Consider the following 12,049-nt stretch of genomic DNA (forward strand, 5'->3'; position numbering starts at 1 on the left):
TACGTACTCGTACGTACTCCGTACTAACTACTACCGACTACGTTACCGTCGTACGTACGTCTACTCTCTCCGTCGACCGTACGACTACGCTCTCTCTCTCTCTCTCTCTCTCTCTCTCTCTCTCTCTCTCTCTCTCTCTCTCTCTCTCTCTCTCTCGATAAAACTAACTTATTTTTCGACCGAACCTGCCAGCTACCTTCCCAGCCGCTGTTGCTCAGATCGTCTCTCTCCGTTCATCTCGTATGTCCCTCAATTCATTCATCCATCTTTCTCTCGCTCTTTTCTTTCCTTCCTTCAACCCCGCCAGCGGAACGATCTCGTCGAGATCACCGGCACGGAATTATATCGGGGTGTATACATGGGCGCCCGAGACGCCATTATGTTTTATGGGCCGCGTAATTGCATGGGCCGGTCTTGGGAAATTATTAGGAACCTTTTCCGGGGGACCAATATTTCGATATCGGCGCAAGGAAAGTAATGCCCTCACTTGTACATAGTATGGGAAACTGAATTATCACAGCGATGAGAAACTGCGTCGATGACGTTTGATAAACCGAATGCACGTAGCTTTTGCGATGATGCACGCGGTAATTGCTTTTTGATGGACGCTTACACCCTGTCAATTATTTTCAAAATGTATCATTCTGTTTGGACAATTTGCATGCGAGACATTCTTGCTAACTTTTGAGACGATACAATAATGTCATCGCTAATAAATGTCATTAATATAATGAGAAAGTACATACATAAGAAATGTAAGCTTGTATATCACGCATTTATTTAACTTGTGATTTATAATAGAGCAATAAAGAGTGTATAATAGAAAAAGAAAAGATTTAGAAACAACTTATAATTATATTTAATTTAATAAAATAAAAAAAGTTTGTTGAAAGAGAGAGAGAAATGTAATAAAATTATGATATTAATCCATACTTTGATATTTTAATTAATGTCAGGTGATATAAATGCTCGATATAAGTAATCAATAATATTTTATGATAAAATTAAAAACATCACGTAAATATATTTATATTCGCGTTATATAATTTTTATGTACTTTATATCATTAATTACATATAATTAACGTTTTATGCAAACATTATTTTTATATATTTTTTAAATATATACATATGCGTAAGAATCATTACGAAATGTTTTTTTGATATATCACAAGAATTGTTTCGATGCATTTAGTTTAACGGATGTTCATCATTGAGTCAGTCGACCACTCATGTCGAGACGTCTAAAGATATTCTACATAATGCGTTTCTTGTCTAAATTAGCGGCACTGTGCGTTAACATATACCGTTCCTTCAGGTACACATGTCACGCACATCGTACGTTCCCGGAAATTCACATTAGAGTTGCATTTCGCGTTTGCAAAAACTTAATTTACATAAATCAGGAGTAACTGCTACTATGAAAAATTTCTCAATAGAGACAGTTTGTTTCATAAATAGACAGAATAGAACATGATTTCATTTTCAAGACACGATAAAAGAGAGAACAAATCTTATTGTAATATACCTCATAAACGATACTTTTGTTTCTAAGTTAGCAAAAGAATTAACCAATTAAATTTTTGATCTTATATCTTACATAAATACATTACAAAAAATTATTAAATTTTAATAAATCATTTATTTGAATAATACTAACTAAATATTTATTAAATATAAAAATATATTTGCTTGGTACAAAAAACAGTAATTCGATTTAACAATCATTTCTTTTTATTAAGTAAATATTTATTCACTCCAACTTCTAAGCATTATAAATGTTGGCATTATTCAAATTAATTAATATTTATTTAAATATAGGATATATTTTCTTCTCAGTAAATAGATGTTCCTTTATTATATTTTTTTCACAATGACGGTGCTGATGGATTATTAGATTCCCCTAGGCAGTCTTTCGATTTCTCTACCATACGCGCAAAATCATTTTTGGAAGGATTTTGGAAGGAGATTGAGCAGGCGTTTACGACTAGAAGATAGATAATAACATAAATTTTCGATCGCATTTACATTATTTCTACGAATTGATGATGGCAAATGCTGAATATTTTTAGCTAAAAGAAGATGTTAGCAACTGTTCTGAACGGCGAAGAATGCTTTTATTGTAGTCATGAAATGGCAAAACTTTACAAGTGAAATAGACAAAAAAATTATGTGCACTGAGTAAATTTTTTGATATCATAAATAGCACATTTAAATTAAATGTCCCAGTGTTCAAATATGTACCTATGTCTGGACACAAAATTTATTATTATTAATTTCAAATCTTTTTTACTATTACTGTATTATAATTTAATTGCATTTAAAGATTACAATTAAATTGTAATATTACATTTCAAAAAACGATATTTGAGATTAATATTAACTTAAATAAATAAAGTGTTGTGTAGATGTTCGGACATAGATACTGTCCGGTCCTAGTGACTGGACAGTACATAAAATTTTATTTATTTAAAAATTAATATTAATTTCAAATACTTTCTTAAAAATCAATTTAAATTAGTTGTCTTTCATCATTAAACATTTATTTATATTAATATTTCCCGTTAGTATATTAATTTTCTAATTGTGGTCGGAAACTGAGACAATTACGTCCGAGTGTCCGATTGGCTGTTCGGCCACTACATTGACGCAATCTATTACTTATTTAAATATTTTAATTGATAATTGTTAGTTCAAATAATTTTTCCTTGTTTAAAAGAAGTCTTGAGTTTTCAAATGAATACACAAATATTTATATTAAAAACCTTTCTAATATTATAAATTGTATTATTTATGATCATACGCTTAAACGTCCAACTACTGGAACATTTATCTTATATACTATGTTATAAATAAAGAACACTATTTTCTTCTCATTAAAAATACTTATAGTATAATATTTTTGTTAAGATCTTTTCAGTATTTAAATTGACAGATTGACTCTTCTTTTTAAACATCGGAACATCGCGTAGAAATTAAACAAGGAGTATTTTAATAAACGCGGGAACATCTCGATTGGAGATGATATAACGTAAAAGAGAAACAGTTCTTTTCTATTAAGGCGCAGAGTGAGCGGGAGTGTATACATCTTGAAGAATTAAGAACAGTTATTCTAATAGGAAAATACTCTCGCATACAGAGATTCGTGCTTGAATTCTGAGAATGTTAACAGTATAATATTAACATGTGTAAATGAAAAGAGGGCAGAAGTATGCTCTATGCTTTGAATTAAAAAGATTCATTAATGACTCTAACTACTGTGGCAATATTCGATATTTCAACGTGCTGTTATTATACCTGATAACTCACTTTATAATGGCGTATATCGAGATAGAATCGCTACGACGAGTTTTCCAAGAGCGGAGGATGCCTCGTCATCCCGCCGGGAGAAGGAGAGAATCGTAAAAGTACACCGGGATCACGACGGCCGTCGCGAAATTTGATTCCGAAATAAAAATAGAATATTGGGGATAACGCGAATCGGTGAAGCCATTTGATCTCCGTACGGGGCCAAATGGGCGGTCGGGGGGTGTCGCGGGGGAGGAACCGGGGGAAGAGAGGAAACATATCGATATGGGGAAGCGCTACGGCAACGGAATACAGAGGAGCGCATTATCGCCGGCAAGCCAACTACCCTCCGTCGTCCGACTACCCCCGTCCACCTGCTCTCCCTCTCGCTCTTCCAGATATACCCGCGAAGAGATCGCGTTACTTATTACTCGAAGAAACGTTCTGTTCCAAGCACTCTGTAATATTGCGAATCGTGGAATCTTGCGATTACTTCGAACCGATTGACGACGCAAAATCGCGGCTGCATGCCGCGATTCGCGACACCTTGCGCGATTCGGATCGCTCGAGGGTGTACGACGAGAAAATTTCCTTTTTCGATTCCGTATATGATGCATAAATATATATGTATATCGTATTTATCCAATCCTTATCAAGACGAGTAGTGAAGAAACGCAAATTAAGTAAACTTAAAAATAATTTATTAATAAATATTTTATTACATTCTATTTATTTATATTCTATGTTTTTTCTTTCTGGAATAAATTTCAAAAATTTGTTGATTTTATATAATTTTTAACTTCGTTCAATTTGCATTTCTTTACTACTTTATTAAATTTTATTTAACAGAAATTAACAAAGTTCTTAAAACAAAATTGTTAAATAAATCATTTCATTAATTGTATATTCAAAAAAGGAATAATATTTTCTGTTCATTTTAAAAGTATAACTTGATTTCCACAAAAATAAAATTGAATCCAAATAAATCTTTCTAAAATATCTCTTTACAAATTAAAATTTCAGTTAGACGGACAAGTGCAATTACTTACGTCAATCATAAATAATAATCCCGTCATCATCGTTCGCATAATTATTCACTCTGTACTTTTGACAAGTCGAAGAAAAGAATGTTTGCCATCATCGACCTGCCTTACGACAGAGCTAATATAACATGTGACACAAATATCGAGCCTGCAGCGGTTAACACTCTCGGTTTGATGGCATTTAGGAGCTCTCGTTACTCCACCCCGGTCGGTGGGTTACAAATAGGCTGTCGCGTCATGCCATATGGCGTAAATGCAAATTTTATACTAAAAGAAGCTCGGGCAGTCAATGCGTTAAAGGGCATCGGTCGAGGCTCAATAGTTTTGTTTGCATCACACGAATATGTCTCTCGCTATACTATCGTACCACATGCATCAACATGACAAAAGGCAAAAGCCAAGTTTTTCCATCACGACATAACGCGTCGCAAAAAATTAAAACCATCGTTCTCCGTTATCTTACGATATATTTTATCAGTTTCGAACAAAACTGGCTAAATACCGTACTATTATAAAATCGAAATTTGTTTGAAATTGAAATCTTGATGAAAATTTTTTTGTTTTATTGAGAAAGAAATTGAGATTATTACTTTTTTTTTTAATTAATTTGATCAAATTGAATCAAGTCCATAAAAATTCTAAAATTATTGCGTATTTATGATATCTGTAATGTACGTATAAATTCTTGACGCAGATATTTTACTATTTTCGCAATAATGTGACTGTAGGTAATCATGTAGATAATCATTGAACATGTTTATTTTCACCGTTTTTATTTTTATAGAATAATATACTTCATACATGTAATGCAATTATTGAAATTCAAAAGCCATAAGACACATCGCGAAATCCGTGAACGAAAGACGAGAAGAAAGGGGTTACAAGGATAAAATTCTGCTAAACTCGCGGAGCCGCGGTAATGCTTAACGACGCGTGCGGAGTCATGTGTGACATTTACTCGAAGGTTTTCCGCATCATTGGTCGAATCGTTTATTATTCAAAGGGTACGCTTTCATCGGATCGCCGATAAATTTTTAAGCTCCGATGCATCTTTTTTACGCGCCAGACGCGGATATGGATTTTGGAAAAAGTTACGGGAGTTACGTTCGTCGCGACGACGACATTGGTGGTAGATCTCGCGTATCTCAATGCACAACAGGATTGATCGCGGATTAATCGTACATGTTATTTAAAAACGAACAAATTCTCCATGATGGAAAATTTGACTGATACGCGAATATCAATTTCTATAACATCATTCTCATCAATATTATTTTTTTAAATACATGAAAGAATTGTAATATTTGTTATATTATACATCTCATATAAATTCTAAATAGCGAAATAAAAATAACTTAAAATTGTTGTGTAATTGTTGTATAAAAATTTATGAAGAAAATTAAAAATTCACAAAAATTTGTAAGAGAGAATTTATTTAAAAATATTTAGAAAATATTTCGCGTTTGTAAGCAAAAAAGTACATGAATCTAAAATACTGATAAAAATAATTTCGATCTATTTAATTTACTAAGTAACTGTATGCTTAATTAGGAAAAATATATGAAGTTACTGAGAGGATTAAATGCAAGTAGGAGTAAAAAAGATTGGTTGTAATGTATTTATTTGGGTTATTGGCAAAAGTATTGAAAATGAATATTCTATATGCAATGCGTGTGCTAGTAGTGTGTAACTAACTGGAGAAGCGTGCCAAGCCATTGAAAATAATTCATTCTAAATACAGTAGAGACAGAAAACACAATTTCCTTTTCCTCCTTTCCTTTGATTTTTAATTAGAAAAATATATTTCACTTGCGTATACCATTCCACACCGTCGTTCTCTTAATATATGACGTAATTCAATCGTACGGAATGGAAGTTCTGTCGTATTTCTGGCAGCGTTTCCGATTAATTGACTTTTTGGCAATCAGCGTTACTGAAAATCCTCGAGAACACTAAGTGCTCCATTTCAGCACGATCTGCTTCCCACAAACGAGAAATCATTAAATTGTCATTTACTAAAGATGATTTTGCTCTCGATTCAATCATAATTTATACTTAATAACAATTATGATAACTTTTATGTTAATTTATAATATGAATTAATTCTTTTTTACACATCTATATAAATTATTTTTAAATATAAAAAAATATATTTTATAAATATCTTTTTATCATACTTATTGTTAATTCTTAGTAATAATAGTTTGATATAATAGCCGATGTTATTTTACAGATCCGTACGAATATAATTTTTTATATTGTTTATAATTTATTTATATTTTAATACAAAGCATCTTTTGCAAATGGCAACAAAAGATCTACATATGTCTTCGTGCTATTTCTTTCCTATGGAAAGCAGAAGGAAAAACTGATTAGAACTATCAGAGCTGCGCCAATGGCATCTTGGAATATACGCTTTGGATAAGTGAGAGTGAGAAAGAGAGAAAAAGAAGAAGAGAGGGGAAGATAAAGAAGGAAAGACGGAGAATAATCTGTAACTGCAATCCGCAGTTTTCCTTTCCTTTCCACGCATTTACATCGAAATCCGTTCCTATGCATACACAGTTCTTCCATTTCTCCTTCTCTTTTTCTCTTGTAATCTCTGTGCCACCCCTTAAGGCCCCTAACTTGATCCTTTCTCGTTTCTTTCCCAACGGGATATCCCACCTTGTCAGTTGTTTCTCTCTTTCTCTTTTCTTCTCCGATTTCTACCTACACCTAGGTTTTGCATTAATTTACACTCCTTGCTTTTTTCTCGATCGTTCCGTTCCATCTCCTTTTGCATGTCTTTGACAAGCTTCTTTTTCTTGCTACGTTTTACCTTCTCGATATTTGTGCATGTCTTGCTCTATTGTCTTTTTATTATCACTATATAGACATCTTACAGAATCATACGTCGCTCGTACGAAAATTATGTTTCTTCGAAACGTTTAAAGAATGCTTTTATTGATATAACTCTTGTTTTGGATTACCTTATTGATATAACTCCCCCCCCCCCCCCCCGGAAGTAAACGTTTTTATATTATTAAAACAAATTTCTTTTAAAGATAATTCTAAAGCGAGTTGTTCTAATAAAGAAAATCGTTATCGTAATAAAAAAACATTCTCAAAATAACACATATTTTCTTCATATTAACAAAAAACATAAAGATCTATTTTTACTAAACAATTAAAATAAAATTAAAATAAATTACAATAAAAATAAAATAAATTTTTATAACTACTTTATCATATGTATTTAAACAATTCGGTCAAGAATAAGGTTTATGCGTTTGAGTCATAGCATTTATTTAGATAATTATAGATTCGCGATGGCCTTATCATAATTTTGATTTGAGAAGTTACTCGCGCGAATTTTGTCACCCCCCTCGAGGGTGAGAACTGAGTCACACGGACGTAATCTTTCGCATAATAAATTGTCCCAGCAGCGATATCATCGGCGAGATCAGATGCTATCGGTATTATCTGCTACGAATGAAGGGAGGGAAAGGGTAGGTGGACGACCGCGGAAATCAGTGCCGCTCTCTGCGCGCCCGCCCTAAAGGGCTTTACGCGAGTTACAAATGCGGTTTTGTATCTAGCTCTCGACGGGACAAAGTAATGGGCTTAGATAATCCTGATTTAATAAATCGAACAGTTGTGAGGCAACATCGACGAGGGGGAAGAGAGAACGACAACCGCTGCTTCTCCGCCCCCCCCGTCTCGCAACGTGCGCGTGACTAATGCGTTCAAAAACAAGATGGATGGATCCCGGTCAGGACTTTCTTTGCATTTACATTTTCGCACTGTATCAGTCGCGACGATTTAAAGAATAACGATAGGGAAGGCTTTGCGGCTAAACTCCCAAATCGGTTTTTCATCGTTTCATCGAGAAAGATCGAGTTGCGAATTGTCCGCCCCATTTTTCAAAATTACTGCTTATAGAAATTTTCTTTGTCATATTATAACTAATTAATTAAACAATATAAAAACAAAAATATTAAAATCACGTAAATGATAGAGGAGACCGGGATTCGTTGGCATAAGAGGCAAGTTGACATTGCGTTTCGTTTATATACCTATAACGAAAGAAACAATGGAAAAGTTATCACAAAATATTTCTTTTATATCATAGATACTTTTTCCTAAGTTTCATTTAAATCAAACATGTATTACAATAAAAAAAAAGAAAAAATCTTCAATTCAAGAAGAAAATAAATTTTTGAGCATTTCATAATTTCATATTATTATTATCCTTTGACTTGAGAAAGCAAATATAAGTGATGTATTATTAATTAAAACAAGTATCTATTAATATATATATATGAGACACTTTATTTTAAATAACTTTTTATAATAAAATGATAAAAATGATAAAAATTAGTGCGCATGAATGAAGTACATGGCTTATATAGTATAAGAAAAAGTTAGGTTGACTTGCTGTACCGCACATGTGAACATTCAATTACAACTTAACTCTGGCAAAATGTTTTATATTTAATATTTCTATATTAAAATAACGTAATTACTAACTAGAATTAAAATAATTTATATTTGTTTTTCTGTAAGGTTTTGCTAATCATTACAAAATAACTTTGAAAGATGCAATATTTATTAAAAAGTACATATCTACTATCCGAGTTTTGTTTCTATTACTTTTTTTATTATGTTTTTGTTAATTTAATATAGAGGTTATCATAAAAGCAACTTACATCGTAATGTACCACATCATGATGATATTACCCCATATCGAGACAAATTGACTACAATATAGTATGTTCATATTTTATTTATTACAAAGAAACTATACAGTACATGTATATAATCATTACTGATATGAAAATGTAGAAGAAGATTCTTTCTATCATATGAGTATATTTTAATCATAATAACTAATTGTTTAAAAAATCTAATTTCGAAATTGTGAAAAAGCCCCGGTTTTCCCTATTTTATTAAAAATGCATCTCTGATGAACAAAATTTAGATAATTTTGATTAAACCGGCAAAATTTTTAATTTTTTTCATAAACAATTATCTTGATAAAAGTAAGTTTGATAAAGCATGCATTTAGCAATTAACTTAAAAAGAATTAATTAATTAAATTAAAAAGAATCAATTAATTAAAAAGAAGAACATTCTTATCTGAAAAAGAAAGATGTGATAAATCTTTATCTAATAAAATACAATCTGCGATTCTGGAAAAATAGGACATCGCATTTGAATTTATTAAGGGCTTAACTAAGTACTTTATCGTCTTTAAAGTTTGTTTTAGCAAAGTAAACAGGGTCGGTACTAATAGAGAGAAACTAGGTCGGCTCGCACGATCCCGAGGGGAATTCGATAAACTTAGCATCAATTTTGATTGTCCTCAGTTTCTCCGATCCATTGAACGATATCTCTGAAATTGCGAATCTTCGCAGACGGAAGTAACTGTTTATCACGATCGCGAAACCGCAATCATGCATAGGCAAACTCGCGACCAAGCATCTATTTTTTTTTCTTAGGAATGTTTGTATAATGTTTGTATTTTCGAATAAGCAACATTATATCAATATTATTATTCGAGAAATCAATGCATTATTAATCTTAAGTCTTGGCATCTATCTAAAAAAAATATTTTTTTTCTCTGATTATAATATTTATCGAAAATATTTGTGTTTCATCTCGGAGAAAGAGAAAAGAATAAGGAGTCTTTTAAAGAAGAATTAAATATTTAAAAAATTTTATTATTAGAAATCAAGAAAAATTCTTTAAAAAAATTATAATTAAGGATAAGCGACTTAATGACAGCCTGAATACGCCTGAATGCGCTTAATCTTCTTTTCTCACTTTCTTTACCCTTTGTCTCTTCCTCTCACTCTCTCTCTCTTCTTTTTTTTTTTTTATGAAGACCAACATGAAATATAAATTGGACTTTTGTTGCCGGGCCAAACTGCTTTTTTACGTCCGACATTTGCCTGCAGTCAATCCCTGCAGATTGTCCATTCACCTGCCTCTCCGTTATCTTAATTCCTCGAGTATTTTAATTTTCATCCGAACAACCATTAACTTTTATGGCTAGCCGTTTACTTTTTAATTCGTTTACCGCTTCGCGCCCGCGCTTGCTCGCCGGGACGCTTATATCTTTAATTTAAGCTCTCGACTTGGCGGCCATTGAACAAGCTTGCGGATTGGGGTTGGATACGGAAAAGCGGCGGTGGCGGCGACGGGATGGCCGGAGGAAGGAGGACGAGGGCGAAGAGGAAGAGGGAGGAGTTTAGCGGGGGCCACACGCTGGCATGGATCGGGGGTGGTTTGTGGGTGCAATCGCGCTACGGTGAAGCTCCCCCGTGCTCCCCTGACACCCGTTACGTTAATTAAATACATTGTTGCGGGGACACAGACTCCTACTGTGTATCTCGAGCTTTATAGGTGCAGAGGGGCACCTTAAGTTAGCGCCGTTTCCAACTCCCTTCGGTCCCCGCGGGAGGCCAGTTGCCGATGAATTTTCTCCGGAACCTTTGCCCGTTAATTCAAATGTTATAGACGCCCGCTAGAGTCGAGGCTAGCGTATTAATCGAGAAAGGTTGAATGGACTCCACGGGTGGGCGATGTTAAAGACGTCGAGAGTCAACTATTTCAATAATTCGTCGACCGATTCGAATCGAAGGGTTGCTTCGCGATGATTTTTATTTTGAGGATTAATATGTTCTTCGAAAATCGAATTAATGTACTTGTTTAGATTTAGAAGATTATCTCGTTATCATTTCTAATTATATTTGTTATTTATAACTATAACTATATATAGCTGAATATAAGAGATAAAACTTCCAAAAAAACTGGTATCCAAGAAAACTATGGTATTCTGAAATTAGAATCTTTTTGTAATAGGAAAGAATATTGACATTAATTGATTATTATGACGAAATGATTGATAAGAAGATTCAGAGAAGATTTGATGTACTTTGTTATACGACATGACATTAAAGTATTTAGTTTTTACATTAGATATAGGTATATACGATTTAAGAACACAGTTTGACCCAGTCTTTTTATCTTATTTTATATATATATATCTCGCTTTACAACTAATATAAAACTACAACATGAATATTCAATAAGCATTTTAAATTATAATTGTCAGAGACTGGGCTTGAACTTAACGAATGCATCGAAAAAATTAAAATCACGTTTTAATTATAGACCTGTTAACACGAATCCATTTCCGGATTTCCAGGTATGGTTCCAAAATCGGCGGACGAAGTGGCGGAAGAAGCACGCGGCGGAGATGGCGACGGCGAAGCGGCGGCAGGAGGAAGTCGAGGGCGTCGTCGCCGAGGGTGAGGACGGTTGCAGTGATGCTGAAGCCGACGGTAGTGGCGGTGGTGGCGGCGGTGGTGGCGGTGGTGGCGGTGGCGAGACCGCCGCGAAGAGGCTGCGAAGGGAACTCGAGCAGCAGTATAGGCATTGAGAACCGCCGAGGACGACGCGGCGGGGGTTGCCCGGGGACACGCGGGGGCGCGAAAAAAGGGAAAAGAGGGATGCGGAGGAGAAGGATAAGGCGTGGCTCGGGGGCGGCGCATTCCGAAGGGTTTCTCGCGGCTTGTTCGGAGAACAACGCGCGTGTCGGCTCGGAAATGATCGCAGAACGACTATACGGCAGCAGAGAAAAACGGAAGGAAAGGAGTGGGGGAGAGAGAAGGGGAGAGAGAGAGAGAGAGAGAGAGAGAGAGAGAGAGAGAGAGAGAGAGAGAGAGAGAG

The 12,049-nt window shown here is 34.2% G+C and overlaps 1 protein-coding gene across 1 annotated transcript in view; it reads left to right on the forward strand.

Annotated features, from left to right (window-relative positions):
* Nucleotides 1-11,759, forward strand: part of LOC105617758 (homeobox protein Nkx-6.1-like) — a 45,375-nt gene extending 33,616 nt beyond the window's left edge. Inside the window, exon 4 of the mRNA XM_012199312.1 lies at nt 11,526-11,759. Within this exon, the coding sequence (XP_012054702.1) occupies nt 11,526-11,759 (234 nt within the window). The remainder of the gene's footprint in view (nt 1-11,525) is intronic.
* The last annotated feature ends 290 nt before the right edge of the window (nt 11,760-12,049 follow it).

This window comes from Atta cephalotes (assembly GCF_000143395.1).
Source record: "Atta cephalotes unplaced genomic scaffold scaffold00014, whole genome shotgun sequence".
Taxonomy (NCBI): Eukaryota; Metazoa; Arthropoda; class Insecta; order Hymenoptera; family Formicidae; genus Atta; species Atta cephalotes.